Source organism: Thamnophis sirtalis, unplaced genomic scaffold (assembly GCF_051295495.1).
Source record: "Thamnophis sirtalis isolate CommonGarterSnake01/CBP01778 unplaced genomic scaffold, rThaSir2_p1.2 scaffold_4, whole genome shotgun sequence".
Lineage (NCBI taxonomy): Eukaryota > Metazoa > Chordata > Lepidosauria > Squamata > Natricidae > Thamnophis > Thamnophis sirtalis.
The window spans coordinates 13,214,059-13,236,464 of NW_028261384.1; the positions used below are offsets into that span (position 1 = coordinate 13,214,059).

The window sequence follows — 22,406 nt, forward strand, 5'->3', positions numbered from 1 at the left end:
ATCACACTTCCAGAATAAAATCTCTTCCACCAACATTATTTCCAGTTATTCATTTTCAATATTCTGGATGAAATGAGAACATACCTGAGCCTCTAAGGTCTTACAATTTCTTCTTATAATTTTGAAGCTTTTTTTAATGACATCATAGTTAAAATGGTGGAGTTGTTGCTCTAATGCAGGGGTGTCAAACAAACAGTGTCACATTGTCGTCATATGATGTATCATGACCTTCCCCCCCATTTTCTAAACCAGGGGTGGGCATGGCCAGGGCATGGCCCATCTGGCCCGCAGGATGCAAGTTTGACACTCCTGCTCTGATGCAAAAGCTGGGAATTGCATCACAATGCAGTTTTTTTCTTCTTCTTTTTTCTACAGTTCCCCCATGATGGATATTGCTTCATGAATTATGCACCACAAATCTGTCATCCAGAAAATTGATGCAAGTATTCCTCTATTTAGAAGTGCCAAGGATTTTTTTTTTGTAATTTTGATATAAAGACATATATATTCATTTAAAATTTTAACAAAGTTAAAAAATATTTCTTTTAAATAAATCTGTTTCCATTGCAAAAAAAAAATAAGTTTTCTTTTCATTCTACAAACAATAAACATTGCCTCTTTTGGGCAAAACTTAGCTGTATTATTGATTATTACTTATTTTGCATTGTGGCCATAATACAAAAGAAATAACAAGCTCTGAAATATAATACTGCCTATTAAAAGCCTTTTAAGAAGTAACAGTCAAGAGAAAGGGCAAATTCCACTAATTTTTTCTTAGCATGTCTTTTTTTACTGCTATTCGATGAGCGACTTTCTATTTTTTTTAGCCAGGCTCTTTGAAGGCTGCACATAGCTACTACAACTGATTCCAGACTCATGCAGCTACTTCCTAAGTTGCTTCCAACCTTCTCCCCAACTACAACCATGTGCTTTAAAAAGTTGAGGCTCTTTTAATGATTCAGAGGCCAGATATTAACATATGTGTAATTAAAATGTATAACCTAATGTGGGCAGAGGAGAAAAAAAAATCGTATATAAAAATATATCAGCAGGACAGACAGAGTTAACATTGATGATATATAAAGAAGGAAATATCAGAAAAAACTGTATTGGTAAATAAAGGAAACCCTTTCTTGACTTGTCATAAATAATCATGAAGGGGTCACCATGATAGGCAGCAAAAGAAAAGAAAGAAAAAAAACGCATAAATAATATTTTAATAACTGTATAAATATGATGAGATAGCTGGCTACAGGGGGGAAAAAGTAATTGAGAAAGCCGATACTACAATCATATAAAAATGAAAAAGAAAAAACACTGTTACAAAGAAATGGAAAACTGAGGAAATAACTAAGATAGGCAGATAGCAGAAAGAAAGTATTTTCGTGACATAACGTCAAAAAGACGGTGTGCTTATTAAAAGACAATTGGGGTGAAATTAGCAAAAGAAGGCAATATGAAACTTTTAAAAAGTATGTAAGTCAATTTACTGTGATTTAGATAAAAGAAGAGATACAAGTTTAGAAACTGTACTTCTGAATAAAGAGATAGAAAATCTGAAATAAAAAAGAAACACAATATAGATTCTAATCTTCTGTAGAACGTTATGGTTTAAATAACTATAAAACCAGCTCATTTTTCCAGTTCTAGAAATTGCACTCTATTTTCCCATTAAAGTAATTGCCATGAAGTATTCTTTTTACAAGAGCAATGGTCGAGAATTTATTTTGTCTCTATTCAGGTTGCAGACTATATTCTGGTGTCACTAACTACCATTCTGTTTGAAAAGTTCAACTCCTGAAGAAAGATGTCAGAGAGATCCCCCTAATTAAATCAGAAATGACCTGACAATAAGACTGAATTTTACAACTTTGACTTCAAGCACTGTATACTGAGTTTTTTTTCCTGTTGTACTGTAACCTACACAAAAACATGTCAACTGATGGATGAAATACTGTCAATCTGTTGCACATGGGAACCTTTTTTTAAATATGCTCTTATTTTCCACAGTGAAAATAATCCACCAGGGTTTGCTTGAAACAATACTTTACTGTAGTGTTATTGTTTACCAATAAAATCAAATATTAAAAAAGGAGAAAATGCTTTTAGGAATAGAAAATGTACAAATTTCAAAAATTATAAGATGCCCTATTTGTTCATTTTTATTGCCAATTTTTGAAACTGTTAAACTGAAGAAATCTAGATTTCAACTCCCCAGAACAAACAAGAATTTACTCTTTTAAACTGAGGCTATAGATAAAAGATTTGTGGTTAATTGTAAAATAGATAATGTCAAATCTTTGTTCTCCCATAATTTTTTTTAAAAAAATCTGCACATTGTCTGCCTTCATGCCATAGTATTTCACTTTTTAAAGAAAGTTCCAGTCTCGGATTAAGCTTTTAAAGATAGTGTTAGAATAATAAATAAGTGTTGCATTACAGAATGTATGTAATTAAAAGCTTTTCTTGACATTATTTTTCTTAAAAAGAAATTTGCTCAATTAAGAAACATTTTATATATTTAAAATTGTTCCTTTATACAAAGAGGAAGTGGTATCCTTTTTAGTTCAGTTCTAAAATTACAGTGAATGCTTAAAATGGTTATTCTTCCTCAATTATTAACACATAAAATGGATAAAAGTGGTGCCAAAGCTTCCATAATAATTCAGGGGGGAAAAAAACCTCTCATTGTCCATCCAGCCTTGAAGAGCTACTAAAAGGTATGTAAGGAGCACATTAAGTTTATATAAAAGCAAAGTACAATCCTCTAACTCAATTACTGTAGCAATTATCAGAATTACAGGTGAGCTAAGATACCTCATTATGGGATTTTTATTGCAAAATCATCTTACTTAATTCATACATTGACACAAGCAGAGAGTCCAAGCCAAGCATCAGCCACAATTTTTAAACCCTACTTTTCTTATTTTTACACTCTTTGTGTCTTGCTTCCTTACCTCTAAAGAAAAGAAATGTGGGCTATAATGATATTAGATTGCCTTCTAAAAACATATTCCATTTAGTTAACAAACTCTCTGTTAAATGTTTCTGTTATGAAAAAGCTAACAGGTGAAACAAATAAAAACTTTTGAGATCCTAGTTGTATCTATATATTATTTATTTGTACGCCACCCAATCCCCAAAGATTCTGGGCAGCTAAGTAATTTTTTTAAAAAAATACTTCAATTAAAAAAGACAAAGGAATTAAAAAAACAAAGTAAAAAAAATCAAATCAGAAAATTATAGCAGAAATACTTGCAACCCCACTTCTGATGAAAGCATCACCTCCTCCTGTGTCCTGTGCTAGACAAAACAGCTGGATCTTAACAAACGCCTCTGTAACATATAACTAACTGTAAAAGATTTTTTTTTCGGTTTATGTACAGCAATACATATGTAAAAAGCTATGTAACTCTAATGAATTAAATTATTTTCCTTTTTAATCTGATGATAACAACATATATTTATAACATTTATAAAAGATTCCAATCGTAAGAGGGATTCCTGCTTAAGACTTACAAATGAATGTGTTATATGTGTTATAAATGAATAGCTAACATCTTTTCCCAAAATCATTTTAACAAATAAACAAATATTAATGGGTGAGATGGGTAGCAAATAATGAAGGGAGGGAGGGAGGGAAGGGAGGTGGACCAGGTTGAGCCCATGGGAGGAGCCAAGTCCATCATCAGTCTTGAGTGCCTTCATATCCACAATAGATTTAAATTCAGTCCACATTGAATTCCATTGACTCATTAAATGTGTATGAGTTTCCCTCCATCATTTTAAAAACTGAACAAAATACTCTGACCAGTGAAAATGTGCTCACATCCATATTTCTCTTTTTCCCTCTTCCTTTGCATGTGTGTCTTGTTCTTATTTATACTTAAGCAACAGCAGCTTTGCTCAAAATATACCCTGAGAGCTCAGGGATAGATCCAGGTTCAGTAGGGCTAAGCTTCATTTAATTTTGTTATCCAGAGTCCTATTTCTGCTGAATGTGGTTTCTTCACTTCCATCATACCGTGTTTCCCCGAAAATACAACCTGTCCTGAAACTAAAACCTTGCCAAAGCACCACTGACTGACCTAGTAGTACCCGGAAGGCACTAAGCAACACGAGCGCCTGTTCGCCGCCCTCCTCCTACCACGGCTCGGCGCCTTCGGAATGCCCCTAGGTGAGTGAATGGAGCTCTGCATGGCTGGAGAGGGGGGGTTGCGCGAGTGGCTTTTCTGCTCCCTGCTTGCGTGACTCACAGGCTCACAATGCCCTTGACTAACTCTACAGTATCTGCTGGTGACGCCCGCCACTTGGGTTTTTTTGTGGCTTTCAAAGCACGGAGAACGGATGCCGCCCTGGGAATGCGCTCTATGGTTGTGGGCTGCAGAGCGTACAACCATAGAGCGTACTCCCAGAGCGGCATCCATCCTCCATTGTGGCTTCCAAAGCACAGAGGTAGGATACCGCTCTGGAAGTACGTTCTATGGTTGTACGCTACCATAAAGCGTACTTCCAGATCGGCATCCATCCTTCGTGCTTTGAAAGCCACAAAAAAAACCCCAAGCAGCGGGTGCCGCCAGCAGCAGAGATGCCCTGGCTCTGCAGGTACTGTAGAGTTAGCCAAGGGTATCGTGAGCCTGTGAGTCGTGCAACCGGGGAGCGGAAAAGCCACTCGTGCAACCCCCCTCTCCAGCATTGCAGAGCCCCATTCACTCACCTAGGGGCATTCCGAAGGCACCGAGCCACAAGAGGCGGAGGGTGGTGAACAGGCACTCGCGTTGCTTGGTGCCTTCCGGGTTCTGCTAGGTTGGCCCAGCTGGAAAGGGGGGGTTTCCAGGCCGCTGCTCACGCATGTGGTCACCTTGTGGCTGCTGTGTTGCTGCTGCAACAGCGTAACACAGCCATTCGACCCTGAGGCTGTGCCCTGCTCTTCGGGAGCCCGGTCGCAAGGGAGCAGCCTCCCGGCAACCCAAAAGCAATAAGCCCTCCACTTTAATAAGCCCAAGGCCATATTTCATGGGACAAAAAAATATAAGACCCTGTTGTATTTTGGGGGAAACACGGTATTATCATCCTGATTACATAACAAAAAGATAATTTTGTTGAGGATTCAACAAAAAGAAGATGCATTGGGAATCTAAAAGGAAGAACATGGAAGGATGCAATTGTATGCATCTGTGTATGTGTATAAATGACAGGAAGAGATCAGCCCACCCAAATAAGAATGCTGAACTTTAACTCCTACCTAGGCATCATCAGCAGCATTTTCATGGCATATTTGAATGTAATCATTTGAAGCAGTACCTTCTATACTTTCAATCTTACATGGCTTTCCCTATTTTTTCCTCAGCTTAATGGACATCATGCTTTGCATTTCTGAAGTTGGTTGTTTTCTGATAAACGTTTAGTCATGAGACAGTCACCAGACTTGGTAACATCTCCACTGCTTGTTCTCATAAAAATTATATTGTGACTCCCTGAATATACAGGTGATTTTATTTAGAAGTCACAGAGTTGAGGCAGCAGAAGGAAATAAGAATGCACAAGGTTTGGTACATACCAAGAATTAATTGTTTCCTATTATGATGACCAGCCATCAGTTAGGTTAATATGGCTATATTATGATTCATTATCTATTCCTAGTAGAAATGCCAATTTTAAGTGATGTGTGCATGGCATACCCATATTATGCATGCATTTGGGATAATAGTTAACCTATGAAGATGTAAAAAAAATATGGGCCACATCCAGCTTTCGCTCAAGCCCTTTCCACCCCAATCAGAAAGTATCAAGATTACTTGCAGAATTTCAGCGAATAACAGCTGTGCAATTTTCACTAGAATTTTAGCAGGAAATTAAGATAAAGCAAAATGTGTTTTAAAAAATCAAAATTAACCCCAGCCTTTTTCACAGCTATTACCATTCTGGTCTAATGTCCAAATGCTACTTGGCTTTCAGATATATATATATATATATATATATTTAAAAATGAACTGACCTTGATCACAACAAGGCTACTTGTCATTGATGTAGAAGATAAAAAAGGCAGATGTTACATTTTATGATGCTGTGCAGATGGAAAACAAACGTGTTTTTCTCTTTTATAATACAGATAACATAATTTTTAAAAGACAGAGATGGCTTGCAGAGGAAGAACAAAGAGGAACAAAAGACTGAAGAAATTTTGATTTTGGTTTTTTTTTTCATTTCCATATTGATTATAATACTGCAGGGAACATCAGACAGAGCACCATAATACATACATGGGAACAAAGTGATAACTTATACAAAGCAGCAATCAGCTGCAGCATATTTAGATGAAAATGAAACATTTCACAAAGTTGAAAATCCTTTGATTAAAAGAACAGCTTTATATCAACAGTAAGTATAATCAACTTCGTATTAGAGTCTGCAGTTTATGGAACTAAAGTAGCCCTTTTTCAGTTTTCTGAATTAATCGAAATGTTTTAGTGTTTTTTAAAACTTATTTTATTGATAATGAACCTAACACATCTTTGATCTTTGCTTTGATCACGGGCCTAATTTGGAATTAATCAATGGCAGAATAAAGGAAAGAAAACACAGATGGTAATTGTAAGAGCAATAAAAGTGAATATCTTATTAGCAGAGAAGACATAGGTCCAAATGACAGAAAATGAAACTTTAACAGAAAATATGAAAAGAGATAAATTGATTGCTATTTGGCGGTGAGCTGACATAGTCATGTATGTATGTGGTAATGTATGTATAATTTGATTCACAGTGGCAGATTGGTTTCATCGAAGTTATTAGCCTCAACATGCTATCAGTGTTTCTTTGGATGGGAGATGACCAGTGAATACTACAATGGTAGGTTAGACTAGAAGTCAAATTACATCGGAAAGAAGACCATATTTTCATATTGTTGCCAAAAACCAAAATGACTGGGTCCACAGAATCAACAGGAACAGAGTTCAATTCAAAGGATTGCTATAGCAGTGGTTCTCAACCAATGGTCCATGGACGCATGGGAGGGTTGCAATATAGTCACAGAGGTAGAGGTGGGTTCCTACCAGTTCGCACCTATTCGGTAGAACCGGTTCGTCAAATCTACCGAACCGGTTAGAAGAGGTTCCACCAGTGGACTCGGAAAGCAGGCCACACCTACAGAAGAGGTTCCAAAATTTTTTGAAACCCACCACTGGTTCTTGGATATGATTATTCTACACTATCATGCTCATACTTATAAAACTCAGTGCCTCTGTGAAAGGTAAGGATGACTACTGCGTTTGTGGTGCAATCAGAACATTGCGTGTGTTGAAGTTGTTTTAACGCAAACCAAAGATGCCTTTTAAAAAACAAGTTTACATCATATTCTTATGCATGCCAGTGCTGTGTGTGAGGTAATTTAAGGTGGTTCTGACAAGCGTCGTCGACATCTTCATATCCAGTCACATGGGTGGCAAGCCACTCCTATCCGGTCACATGGGTGGCAAGCCACTCCCACAAAGGAGGCCACACCCACAGAGTACGTTCGAACAATTTTTGAAACCCACCACTACACAGAGGGTTTATAAAAGTTTGCGGAAATGTTATGATTTAAATCTTGAGTTGGCCACAAAGGTATTTAAAAGGGAACTGTGAGAAGAAAATGTTAACAACCACTGTGTTATAGGTTTGAGACCAAGAAAGGAATTGTTTCCCTCTTCCTTGGCTTAAAGAAGAAAAGAATTCCTAGAACAAGGCAATAAACACAGGTAATTAATGCAGACATGCGAAAGAATGCCTTTCTGACAGCTTTACTTTTAATCTGCTTAGATCACAGGTGTCAAACTCGTGGTGTCACGTTGCCATCATGTGACATTTTGTGACATTTTCCCCTTCATGGAGCTGGGGTGGGCGTGGCCTGTGCATATTGCATCCGGCCTTCAGGCTGCCAGTTTGACACCCCTGACTTAGATCATCCCCTCTCTATAAATGATGATGTAAAATAAAGATGCTGGAAGTTAAAACATTGACTTAGAATTTTTTTAAGAGGTCCTATTGTGAACCAAGTATTCTTCAACATACCTCTGTGCAGCAACTTCTCCAAGACAATTCTCAAACGATTAAGTGTTGATGGTGAAATTTCATACTTGTTTACATCTATCACTGGAACTCGCTGACATTTCCCAAATACTCCATCTGGAGAAGAAAAGGAGGAAATAAATAGAAAAGGAAATAATGTTATTCTATGTTACTTCTAATACATCAAGAAATTTGTATTATCCTTTTATAATTCTTTTCCCTTTCATGAAATGTAAAATAAACTGTGGTGCATTTCTATTATCACCCTTCCATTCCTTTTTATCTATGTTCCCATCCTAAGCAATGCCAAAGCAAAAATAATAATAATTCCTTGTGAAAACCAAAATTCAAAGGAAACAGTGATGTTTGTTCTCAGAAGTAGTAATCTATCTCTCTATATCTCTCTCTCTCTCTTTCTTCTCTCTCTCTCTCCCTCCCTCCCTCCCTCTCTCTCTCAATACAGAAAGTGGTAAATGAATGTTGAATCAATAATAGGCAGCAAAGCTAGCTTAATGTAGTGCTGTCTAATGAATGCAATAAAAGGAAGCTGCTCACACAACAATGAGATATTAATGAAACCTAATTTATTTAGCTCCATTCCATTTGCCTAAAATGACAGACTCTTCTCATCAAACTCTTTTCATATCACACCTTCTAATTAATTTAGGTCCTAATTAGTCTTTATTTAGAGAATTGTTCATTTCAAGACAAGCTTCCTATGTGGGGCGAAGATAGGGAGGGGAGTTCAAACACAAAATTACCTTTCTCCCTTCCATACAAAAAGCTAATTTAGAGCCTAGGTGTTTATAACACCTTCTGACCATCTGCAGCCCTGGGCTCTAAAAAAAGGAAAGAGGGGTGCATTATTGTTGTTTCCTCCTGTACACTGTGATCCAAAGAAAACCATTGAAATGCAACAAGTTTAATTAGCATGCTGTTCTTTGTAGAGTGTGTTTTAATTTAGTAATTACTGCAGATATTGCATTTACAATCAAAAGGGAAGGTTAAATTTGACTAGCAGAACCTAATATTAAGAATTAATTTACAACTGTATTTTTCTGTGGGATTTCAACCAACCAACAAAACATTATTTTTTTAAAAAAAAAAATCTGTTTTCACAATGCAAGCAGTACATCTGTAATTTATAAAATGCAGAAATTATTACACTGACACAGTCCTGTATTATGAAATGGTTTATATGAGGGTAATTACTTCTGCATTTTAAGACTGGAATAAAGTATTAAACTAATATTGTTGGGAGGCAAATTAAAATAAAAAAATCATAAACTTTCACACGATATTTCCAAAGCAAAATGTCAGCAAAATTAGCCCGTTTATTTGTCTTATCAAGGACAAAGGTATTTCTCACAGTAAATCAAAAATCTTGCCATGCAATTTATTTTGTATTAGGAAAATAATTCCTGGTAAGGAACTTTTCATTCCTTACAAGAACAAAATGACTCTTTACTATTTCATACTACAGCATTAATTGTACGTCAGTGATAACACAGAATATCCATAAATTGCTACAATATAATACAAATATGCCCCTTGTATGGATCCAAACACTTCTTGTATGTTCAGTATTGATCAGTCAGGCAGCAATTCTGAATCAGGCAAGATGTAATTATATGCATATTTAAACCTAAAACATACTGTACCGAATTTGAATCATATTGCAGAGCAGTTTTTCTCAACCTTGGGACCCTATCAGAATTCTGGGAATTCCACAGACCTTCACGCTGCCCAGGGTTGAAACACTATTATAGAAGGTGGATGTGAAATATTTAAGTTTTAGCCTTTTATCCTTATAGTTTGTTAGACTTGTTAATAATAAACATGTTCTTTAATCAATAGATTCCAGGGCCCTCATCTAGGGTTCAGATCAAATCTGCCATTCGGAATTTGGAAACTGTCTCTATCAGAAGCTCCAAGTTGAGAGACCAAGTCTTCTCTATGGGGAAGACAGTCAGAAAGGGACGGAGGTGGAATGTTGTGTGTGGGTGTCTGTGTTTCTGACCCTGTGTCTGTATATGCACTCTAGTTGTCTCTAGATTATTCGGTGTTTAACAAAAACACCTGAAACCATTTTATAGAACACTAGCTGATAACCCAGCGTTGCCCATGAATTTATTTACAGGGGAAAATGTCCAGATCAGTGGTGGGTTGCAGGCGGTACGCCCCGGTACGGGTGTACCGATGCCTACCCGGAGCACTAGGTACCGTTCCGGTACAGTGCTCCGGAGGGCCCACCCACCTGCCCAAGCTCCTTACCTGTATTTGAGTTCTTCGGTGCTTTTGCACACACTCATGGAGCACACGGTGCCTGCACAATGTTCCACCGAGCAGCTGGAGCATCACGGAAGCTCCCGGAAGTGTCACAAGAGGTAAGGATGCATGTGTGCGCTGCACATGTGTGCACATGTACAGCGTGTGTTCATGTAGTGGACGCCAGGCCCTGTTGCAACTGTACTGGTTGCAACGTGATCCAGAACCTACCACTGGTCCAGACCAAATGTAATTTCTAATGTTGGATTTTCCCCTTGACCAGAGGGAGCCACCTTGTGGAATGCTATGAAGCTGTTACTAGGCAACTCTACTGTGCTGCACATAGAAGCCATTTTAAGGCACAACAGGCTGTATCTTAACAGAACACTCCCCGGGTTTTTTTTAGGGGTGTCTTACCTATATTTGTTTCCAGAGAATAAGTTATTAGGGTAGGTAGTAACTTATGCCCCCTAACCGGTTCTATCTTGGTTGTTTTCACCTAGGTTTTTTTTTAACCTACTGCGCAAGCGTGCATTAAGCACGCACACACCCGCATCAAGCGTGAGTAGCGTGCATCAAGTGTGTGCACACCTGAAACACGTCCCTGAGCGAACCGGCAGTAGAAGAAGTCAGAACCCACTCCTGAATCCAGGGTTGCCAGAGTCGCTTGTCTAACACCAAATTCCAGAACTTTGGGAGTTTCCTTTCAATTTGGTCAGCATCAGAAAATTCATTTTTCTTTTTGGCTTTTAAGCCCTCAAAAATCTGGACAAGAAGGCTCCACCAAGTGAAAAGAATGTGAGGAAGGCCGTCCCAGGATCAATATTTGCCTGGCTCTGCCCACTTCCCCTGGGAGGGAGACCACAAAGGCAGAACACCATTGATTTTGCAGTACTGATGCCACAGGAGGCTTCCCTTTTAAGTGCTGAATCTCCATATTGCTCCTCACCATACACAGCACATCACCTTTGCCCTAACTTGTCTAATAACCCCTATCAGCAATGCTTAGTTGAAAGGATATTTTTCTCTTGAATCCTCCATTAAAGGAAGGCAAGAAACAGAATGCAGCTGCATCTTCTTGATGCTATTGAGCTAATCAGGGTAGAATTTTTGTAAAGAGCATTGCAAAGTCTTTACTCCTTCACTTTAGCATCTCCAGGAATGCTTTAAAAAAAAAAAAAACTTCACATCAGACACAGTTTATGCCATTTATTTCAGTGGGGAGGATACTAATGATCTGGAGCTGAAGATTCTCATGTGATGTGTATGAAAAATATATTAAAATTGATATGGTTTTTTCTGACTTTTTTTTTGGTATTGCTTGATTTTAAATTCAAATTCAAATCTAGCAACTCTGATTACATTTTATATTTCTTTCACTGATGATTTGACTCCACTCTTTAGCATTCTGGTTTTCTAATTATGGGGAGTCCTCACTTAGTGACCATCTGTTCAATGTTCCTTAAAGTTCTGGCCATGATGGCATTCCTACAATCATATGATTCGGTAAAGGTAAAAGTTCCCCTCGCACATATGTGCTAGTCATTCCTGACTCTAGGGGGCAGTGCTCATCTCTGTTTGAAAGCCAAAGAGTCAGCACTGTCCAAAGATGTCTCTGTGGTCATGTGGCCGGCATGACTAAATACCGAAGGCACACAGAGCACTGTTACCTTCACACCAAAGGTGGTTCCTTTTTTTTTTTACTTGCATTTTTTACATGCTTTTGAACTGCTAGATTGGCAGAAGCTGGCACAAGTAACGGGGGCTCACTTTGTTACGCGGCGCTAGGGGTTCAAACTGCCAACCTTTCTGATTGACAAGCTCAATGTCTTAGCCACTGAGCCACCGTGTCCCCTAAACATCATATAATTACCATGTACAATTTCACTGGCAGTTTCCAACAGGCAAATTCAATGGGAAAGTCAACAGAAAGACACAAGTTGCCATTATGTGATGTTGTACTTAATAGCAATAGCAATAGACTTACATCCCGCTCCATTGTGCTTTACAGCACTCTCTGAGCAGTTTACAATGTTAGCATACTGCCCGCAACAATCTGGGTCCTTATTTTGCTGACCTCGGAAGGTAGCCGCTACTACCGGTTCAGCCGATCTGGGCTGAACCAGCAGTACCTCTGTTCAAGTCTCATCAGGATTGAACTCCAGGTTGTGAGTAGAGTTAGCCTGGAATACTGCATTCTAACCAGTGCACACCAGGGCTTAACAACACCTCATGGTTTACTTAATGATTGCAACAACTGCCAGAATTTCAATTTGTCAGTGCAGTCATATGATATTTTTTTGTTTTATCACTACATCGTTGAGCTGTATGCATTAGAATTCATAAAAATTACTGTTTATTTTCCTTCACGTTACTTTACATGAAGGAACATTTTTAAATTTTGTTTATTGTTCTTTCCCCCAAGAACTGTTGCTTAATTTATAAATAAGGGATAACCCAGTAAGTTTTTCAAACTTGGCAACTTTAAGATTTGGGGGCTTCTTCAATAAAGCTAGCTGGGGAATTTAGAAAATTGAGCTACACATTTCAAAGTTGCCAAGTTTAAAAAATACTGCCATAAGGAATTGTTGACTAGAGTCACCTAATTTTACAGCCTAATAATCCCACATGATAAGAAAACAGTTCTATTAAAATAGTGTGATTCCTGGTTTGAAGTGAGATTGACACTCTCACCTAAACACTTCTTAAAGGAGCTGTTCTCTCCCTATAAAGCAATATCACTCTATATTTCAGCTTAATCATCTTTATTCCAAAACTTTTGGGCTTCAAGTGGCTCACATTAATGGTCTTAGAATTTTAAAAACCTTGAATAACTTCTAATGCATGGTTTGTTTATGAAAGTGACCATTTACCCAACTCCGCTGATCATGGCTCCTTTGCATTATGTGCAAACCAAGTCATGATAATTAAAAAACAGGAATAATATAATTCAGAAACCCAGTCATACAATGCAATCCTGTTCAATTACAGGTTTAATTAAAATGTACTGCAGAAGGGGGAATTTTTTTGTCTTGTTTTTTTTCAAATAGCTGGAAATGAACCTTCAGAGTTGCTTAGTGAATGTTTTAAACAAAGGGAACTTCTATATAAAATTATCTATGAATTAATCTTTTACCAAAATGTTTTATCATTTTTTCTTTCTTAATTATGGGCTGAATTAGTATAACATGTTATTTATTCTAAAATGTGCAAGGCTAGTTTATTATTTAGGATGCCAGGCAAACTCAGACACTTGTGCTAATTCAAGAAATACAGTAATAGGTAACCGGAATCTAAAGTCACGATGACACAACAGTCAATCTCGGGGCTCCGAGACTGCCACTGAAATTTCAGCCACAGGACAGTCCAACTGGATCTAAGCCATCCCGAAGAGACGGTGATAGGAAGGGACATATCCTGCCGATCCTAGAATCATCCGCAAAGTCTCTGGTGATCCAGGAATAGCCCTTTTGCCAGTGGCTAGGAAGCAGCCATTAAGGCTGGTGAAACTGCTGACAGCTTCAGAAGTGAAAGTGCAGGAGAGAGCATGTCGTTCATGGTGAGATTTTTACCTTTTTTCTGATTTATGAGAACACCCTAAATGAAGAGAACTAATCTAAAATAAAGACTGATGAGAGAGAGCAAGCGGTGAATATAAGGTTACAGTCAAAGTGAAAGTTTTTACTTTTTTTCCTCCTTTTTATTGTCCGAAGCCTGACTGGACTTTCTATTCAGCGTAGTGTTAAAAAGAGTGGCTTTTTTCTTTTCTGTTTTTTACTTTTTGGACTGTTTGATAACTAAATTCTACTGTTCCACTGTTTAAGAATCTTTTTTTATATACAGCAGTTTAAAGTTCATTGTAGTATTTTCTTTTTTCTCATTTGGGTTTTTATTCTTTTTTCTTTTCTCTTAATAAGGCAGAGAACGCAATACAGAGAGGGAAAGTTTTGGATAAGTAACACTGCCACCTAGAGGCTTTGAAACTTTGTTTCTATTTTTTGTTTGAATGAATGTTTGGAAAAGGTTGCTCTCCAAGGTTACTGGCTCAGCCAGGACTGATAGAAGAAGAGTTATTTACACAGGTACTCACTCTGAAATTTTCAGTCCTTGAAATTCTGCCTGGAGAGAATAGATAACAACTGTAAGAATAAGCCTGGAGTGATCTTTGTTAGGAATATAATTCTAACGGTTGGGTTGGCAATATATAAATCATGTAACAATGCTATACCTGTTTCTTTAAAGCATACTGTATAATGTGATTGGTTGCTGTTTTTCCTCAATTGGACCTAAGAGGGAGCCATAATGACTGTTAGCTCTCTCTTCTGTTCGTTAGATGCTGGACTGATCTGATCTGAGTGCTGTGAGCTATTGTAAGTTTTGCAACTGTTAGCAAACTTTGTGTACCGGACTGATTATATGATTACTGGACTATGTTATTATCCCTTAACTGAAAGACATTGATGACTGACTGAATTATCCTGTATGACTTGGACTGTTTGATGGACTCTGATACCTCTATTTCCACTAAAGTAAAAGCCTATTTAAACTGCACTGTCTCTTTATGCTGGTTTGTGTGTTCTCCAACACAACTCTCACAACGCTTCACTGAATATACTCGCTTTCCCAATGGGGAGCTTACCTAACACAGGTTATGAGCCCAGAGTATATCAGACATAGCTAAAGGAGAGTTGGTGTTGATACGCAATACTGTATACAGACAGCTGTTTATTTAATGATTGCACTATCCTGGAGAAGATGGCGAGCGACCCATCAACAAGTCTGTTGATGATAACCCGGTTGGATGGAACAAATTATGTTTCCTGGTCTATGAAATGCAGTCTACTCCTGTGTAGGGTAGGTTTATGGGATGTTGTACAGAATCCACCGGATGTAACTGCTTGGAATCCAGATAACGATGATGATGCCAAGAAAATAGCAGATTTTCAGTGATGCAACGAACGGGCGTTGTGTATTATTGGTCTAACACTGAATGACCAACAATTAATACATATTCATGGAGAAAATTCTGCTACAAGATGTTGGAAGAATTTGAAGAGGATTTATGTACGCGACACTGTAGGTGCATACATACATCTTACATGCAAACTGTTTAGGGCACGTCTTCTGAGAGGTGGAGATATGTTAGCTCATTTAACCTTTATGAAAGGGGTTTTTCAGGAGATACATGAAAAAGAACTAATTTTCTCTGAGCTACATCAAGTTTATATCATACTCTCCTCACTGGATGAGAGTTATAATGTTTTTGTGTCGTCTCTTGAAGCCCCAACCCGAGATGAACTAACATTGACTGAAATAACTGCATAACTGTTGGAAGAGTCAAGGAGAAGGATGGAGAGGGAACAACTGAGAGAGAAACCACCACAACATGAGGAGTCACCTTATACTGCTTATACTGCTCGAAAATGCTATTCTTGTGGGGCTAAGGGACATATAGCTAAGTTCTGTAAAAACGCAAAACTACAGAATGTCGGAAGAGCTAGAAAAAACGCTAATGTCAATTTAGCTATGTCTATTTGGCTATGTCTAGCAATGCACCAGTAAACCAGGATTCGTGGGTTGTTGATAGTGGAGCATCACAGCGCATTGCTAGAGATAGAAAAAGGTTTGTAAAAATGACCACGAGCAAGGAACATGTATGTTTGGCAAATGGATGGAAGGCTCTCATTTTACAAAAGTTTTGAATTTATTTTTCTTTTGCTTAGAGAGCTTTAACTTTACAAGAAACCTTGAAACTATTTCTTTTTCTTTCTTTCTTTCTTTTTTTTTTTTTTTCCTGGTGGCAGTGTTTACTTCTTTTTGCTGTGAAGTTGGGCCCCGTATCTGGTTGTTTTCAATTTTTAGTTTGTTTTTTTTTTCAATTGGATTATGGCATAGAAAAGATTGATGATTTTTATTCCCTTTTATGGTTTTTAGAATATTTAGAATATTTTGTTTAAAATTAAGGAATAATTATTACAGTTGAAAAATTGACATATAACAATAATGTACTTATGTTTATCTAATGAACAAGTTGTGATTCGATATATAATTGTAAGTGGTGACCATGGAAAGGATGCACAAAATCTTATAACCAAACGACATGTTATACGAAATGGAAGGAGGTTGCATGTGTTTTATGTTTTTGTTTGTTTAAATTTTTTTTTAAAAAAAAGAAATACAGTAATCCATGCTTCAATTAACCATGGGATGGAGTGTTTGAGCCACCACAGTCATTGTTTGAATAACAAAAGGTGAGAAATTCTGTACTAAAGCCATCAGTTTAGAATTATCATACGTAGGCTGCAAAACAATGATAATATCACTAGATGGCAGTAAAGTTTGGGAATTATCTAGAACAGTGATGGCTAACCTTTTTGTAAAGGTGTTCCAAAATTGTGCACGTGCATTATTGCACATACATGCATGCCCCCCCCTGCGCATGTGCACAAGACCCCAAACACCTAGCCCTCCTCAGGCTCTGGAGGCTTACCTGAAGCCTGGGGAGGGTGAAAAACGGCCCAATGGGCAAACCGGAAATTCATTCCTGAACTTCTGGTTGGGCCATTGAGCTGTTTTTCACCCTCCCCATGCTTCAGGAAAGCCTCCAGAGCCTGGGGAGGGCGAAAAACAGGTCCAACAGGCCAAGGAATGAACTTCCAGTTGGCCCATTGGACCTGTTTTTTATCTTCCCCAGGATCTGGAGACTTTCCTGAAGCATGGGGAGGGTGAAAACGGCCTTCCCTGGCTCTCCAGAAGGCCGAAAATCAGCTGGCTGGCATGTACATGCCCGCCGGAGCTGAGAGCTGCCGTGCCTGCAAATATGGCTTCACATGCCACGTGCCTATGTTCACCATCACAGATCTAGAATTTTCTTTGCTTCCATCTATTGGTCTTGATCTTTGTGGTCTGGAACCCCTATTCCACATATTACGATACAGGTAGGCAGTGGTCATTAAGAAAATCATTGCAGTCATTAAAAGTATCTGCAGTTATTAAGCAAATGCCATGCTTGTTAAGCAAACCAATAATTCACTATGCACGTAAGTTTTGCCAAAAATGGAAGTGAGTGACAATTTTCAGCAAAAGCAACATAAAATGTGGCCATGTGGTTGCAGGATGCTGCAAATGGCTATAAAGGCAGCCATACCGCCAAGCACCCAAAGTTTAGTCACATGATCACAGAGGGGGTTTCAGTATCACAACGTCAAATCCAGGCTATAAGTTCCCTTTTTCAGGTGAGCCGTAGTTTCAAACAGTTACTAAGCGACCAGTTGCAAGTCCATTCCAGTGGTGGGTTTCAAAAAAATTTCGAACCTACTCTGTGGGTGCAGCCTCTTTTGTGGGAGTGGCTTGCCGGCCATGTGACCTGGTGGGAGTGGCTTTCCGGCCATGTGTTTTCCCTCTCTCTCTCTCTCTCTCTCACTTTCTTTCCTTTTGTCTCTCTGTCCCAGTTTCCTTTTTTTCTTTCATCTCTCTCTCACTTTTTCTTTCTTTTTTTCTTTATTTCTTTCTTCCTTTCTTTCTCTTTCTCTTTCTTTCTCTCTCTGTGTGAGTGTGTGTGTGTGTGTGTGTGTGTGTGTGTGTCAGTGGTGGGTTTCAAAATTTTTGGAACCTCTTCTGTAGGTGTGGCCTGCTTTCCAGGTCCACTGGTGGAACCTCTTCTAACCGGTTCGGTAGATTTGACGAACCGGTTCTACCAAACTGGTGCGAACTGGTAGGAACCCACCTCTGGTCCACTCATACTTGCATTGTACGTAGTAATGGAAGAATGCAGCCTCTGGGTATATAATACTATGACCACAATTTCCTTTCAACCTGGAAACAAGTAATTTGGAATTATAGAGGAAAAGCTATGAGTTGCTAGCAAATGCCTCATAGCCAGTACTATCCTATGTGTATTTTAAATTCAATGTTTCCGTGTTTAATAGAAATGATTATTCTTCAAAATTATTCCTCATACTGCCATTGCTTTCTGTTGTAGTTTCAATTAACAATGTTACAAATCTGTATTTTTAAATTTTATTTAATCATACTTATCCAATCCCAGAAAAGATTCTAATCAGCAATAATTTGTTGGCAAATGTTGTGTTTCGCTCAACTGCAATGTGCTTCTAGTTCTAGAAATATCTTATGAATCCGCCTTCAGATTTCTGGTGAATGATATTCCGTATTATGCTTACAAGAAAAAAAACCCAAGATGTTTTGTTTTTTTTCGCATTTGGGATGATTCATCCATGAATTGCTATTCAGATCCACTGAATCTCACAATTTTGCTTCAATGAAGTGTTAAAGAGATGATGTGGCTTTTCTATTAATGTTGAATTCTAATAAAAGAGAGAACTTACTTCCTTCTACTTCAGGTTTAACATTTTCTTACCTAGATTATATTTTTATGGCACAAAACCATTAAACTGTTATTAACAGTGATAAAGCAACATTATTTTGATTTTTAATGGACTATGGAAATATTACTGAGGTGAATGATTAAAAATACAGCTATTTTTATTATTTTTCATGTATTTATTCATTTCTAGCATTCCAGTGTCTACTGCAAAATAACTTTATTGAACTGTCACCACCAATTTTATCCTTAAACTGCTTGAGTCTGAGATATTGTCTTAATAAATATGTTGAACAAAAGTACTACTGATTTTATACACACACACACAAACACACAGTATAAGATGCACATCCCCCCCCAAAAAAGTGGGTGGAAATGTCTATGTGTCTTACCCAGCAAATGTTGTCAAAGTTCCACCAGCCCCCACCCTTCAGTCTTTGCCTCCCAGAAATTTGCCTCCTTGCAGCAAACAGCCTGGTTAGCTTCAGCACAGCCTGATTTAGCATAAGCAGCTGATTGGCTGTTGGATTTGCCTCCCAGAATACTGCCTATCAGCTGTTACAGGCTGCAAGGATCGCCACCACCCATTGCTGCCATTACCGTCCATTGCCGCTGCTGCCTATCACCACCTCCACGCAACCCATTTTTGGCTTCCGCACATTCTAGTTTTGGCCTCTGCATGCCCCATTTTTGGCCCATTCTAGGCAGCGGGGATCGCCACTGCCACTGCCTATCCCCACTGAGTGGTATGGATGGTGGTGATCCCTGCCGCCTGGAACAACTGATAGATAGTATTTCAGGAGGCAGATCAAACCGCAAAACAGCTGCTTGTGCTAAATCAGGCTGTGCAGAAGCTGATTATGCTGTTTTCTCTTTACTGCAAGAAGGCAAATTGCTGAGAGGCAGAGGCAGATTTTTTTCTTCTTTTCCTCCCCAAAAGTTAGGTGCATCTTATAGTCCAGAGCATCTTATAGTCCAAAAAATACTGTAAAAAAGCAGAGGTGGGTTGCTCCCAGTTCGGCCCAGTTCAGTCGAACCGGTAGTGGTGGCGGCGGGAGGCTCTGCCCACCCACCCGGGTGCATTACATGCATACACAAGCGAACCAGTAGTAAACCGGTTAACAACCCACCACTGATCCTAAACACTAATCCTGACAGACATCAGAGCTTTGATATGATTGAGCAGCAACCACAAATCTGCTATGAAATGAAATGGCTTTTGGCTTGCAGTAGTAGAAGGGTACCAGCCAGAATATTATTGTATAAAAATAAGCAGCCTTCCTGAAAAAACCATAGCAACATATTTTATTTTGGAACTAGAAGAAAATAATTTAAGCTTTGATGCAGTGAGTTGAATGGAAGCAGAGATTGTTAAGACAGTGCCTTAAAGTCTGCCCAGACAACTTGGCATCCTCTTCCCAGCTGGATTCATAATGGGAGTTACTGGTTCACATTTGAGGATAGAAAGACAGGCTTCAGCCGAGCAGCGAAATGGAGGCAGGTTATCTATGGCAGCTAATCTCTTCAATCAACAGCTCCCAGCCCTGCTCAACAACCGTTGCCAAGTAACAGGCCAGGGTATCCTTATCAGCTTCCTAATGTTTCATTGACTATTCAGACAAGAATAGAAAGCGGTGACATGGAAGCTTATAAGCAGCACAAAATAAAACTGGCACATGATGGGCAGGAGAGGAAGAAAAATCTTTTAGCCTTCTCTTTATCTGGATTGTCAATGGATATTGCTTTAAAAAAAAAAGAGTGCATTTTCTTCTCCTCTCATTCTAAGCCACAAAAACAAACAGTCTGCGCTGGGTGACGAGAGGGACATATATTTGCATAAATAAGATTCTTCTAGTTCGCCTTGGTGAACTGCTTATTCACATCCAGCCATTCCTTTCATAGAAGCTGTTTCTCAGGTTCCCATCAGGGTGCTTGTGTCCATTGTTTCCAAAAAGAGTAAATGCCAAATCAACAATATTCTGTTATCTGTATCACTGATTCTATCACAGAATGGTGCACATTTTCCATCTGAGTTATCACTCAACATTTTTTTCTTTTTCTATTCTAGCTAAGACCAGGAGTTTTTTAAAACATTTCTTGGATACTTTTAATGACTCTTGAACACATTGCTTAAAATAAGTTAAAGGTTTTGAGGTTCGAGGCAGGAACGACACGAGAGCCAGGACTACAACAATAACTGATTTATTGTGAACAACAGAAGCTGACAGCGATTCAAAACAGCAGCGATCGCGCCAAGGTATTTATACTCGTAATGTAACTTATTTACAACCAATCAGGGGCCGAGTACTGTTCAGCAACTGCTGACGCAGTACCTCGGCCAATCAGGGAACGGTATGTGGCTAGCAACAGCTCTGCTGTGCCCCAGCCAATCAGGGCGCAGCATAGCTGTTGCTGGCCCTTTCAGAATAGATTAAGAATATTTAACAAAAGGTTCCCCTCACACATATGTGCTAGTCATTCCTGACTCTAGGGGGTGGTGCTCATCTCCGTTTCAAAGCCAAAGAGCCAGCGCTGTCGGAAGATGTCTTTGTGTCATGTGGCCAGCATGACTAAATGCCAAAGGCACCCAGAACTCTGCTTAAAATACACTAGATTTAATGATGGAAGAGTAGAAACTCAATGGTCATCATTCTCTCCTCCCGAGCTCCGTTTTCACTGGCAGAGGGTTGCAGGAGGCTATGGCAGCCGAAAAAGGAGCTCGGGAGCCTTTTGTTGCTGGCAGAGCGCATGGGCCACCCTAGGCACCCCCGACAGGAGTGACAATGAGAATGCCACACACACCCTGCTCCGCCACACAAATACCCGAGGTCAAACACAACACTGATGCGGCCCTCAATGAAATCAAGTTTGACACCCTTGAGCTAAACTATTCTGCACACTTTGAGCTATTACAATGATTTACCTAGAGTTCAAGTCCTTTGGAAGGGAACCAATCAAATTACCCTAGCTGCATTTTGAAGCAAATTCATTTGGGATGTTCTCTTTTATATGCAACTAGGCTCCCATTAGCCAGACATCTATTATCTGCCACAATTCCCTTTATATTCACATGTTGGCCCACATCAAAATAAGCTAGCATAAGCAGCATCCTTGCTTAATCAAACATCTAATTATCTGAATGTTTTTGTTTTCCTGACCACTTGGAAAAAAACAAGATTTAACTGAAGTACAAATCAGCAGCCTGAAAATGAATCTTTACCAGGATCCAACAGGTCTGCCCATTATAACCAAGTAAAGCAGCTTAATACAAAATAATGTGGGACTTGGGATTGATCTAGCACTATTAAGTCACCTTTTTTATAAATATACTAAAACACTTTGCATAAGGGTGGATAGGGAGTGTCTACGTCTTTCAGATAATTTCTGCTACTCTTCAGGTCTGGTGTAGAAGCTTCAGGATAATTTCTGCAAAACCAACATGGATCATCTTTAATTACTATGTTGCAACTACGGTTATTTAAAACCACAGTCTCAGAATAGTGGATGACAAACATTAATGAGCAGTAATGCACACATGGTATTCTAAATGAAAGGATAATGAAAGCAATTTATTTGAAAATTAAAATATGATTAAGAATGGCAGACTGAACCAGAGCCCAGATGTGTGGAAAAAAGCAACTAGCATGCAACCAGACTCTCATTAATTTAAGGACCTTGTGAAATTGCTTTCCTTTCTCTGACAGTTTTTAATATACAGTAAGTTAGCTAACAGAAAGTATGTGTAGCCCAG

General features: G+C 38.7%; 1 protein-coding gene across 3 annotated transcripts in view; it reads right to left on the minus strand.

Moving 5' to 3' along the window:
- Nucleotides 1-22,406, minus strand: part of PTPRN2 (protein tyrosine phosphatase receptor type N2) — a 722,783-nt gene that overhangs the window by 575,848 nt on the left and 124,529 nt on the right. For all 3 annotated transcript variants that reach the window (XR_015696316.1, XM_087712495.1, XM_087712494.1), the window contains exon 3: nt 8,050-8,163. Coding sequence is in view for 2 of the 3 variants with exons in the window: in XM_087712495.1 (XP_087568621.1) it covers nt 8,050-8,163 (114 nt within the window). In the remaining variant the exon portion in view is untranslated. The remainder of the gene's footprint in view (nt 1-8,049; nt 8,164-22,406) is intronic.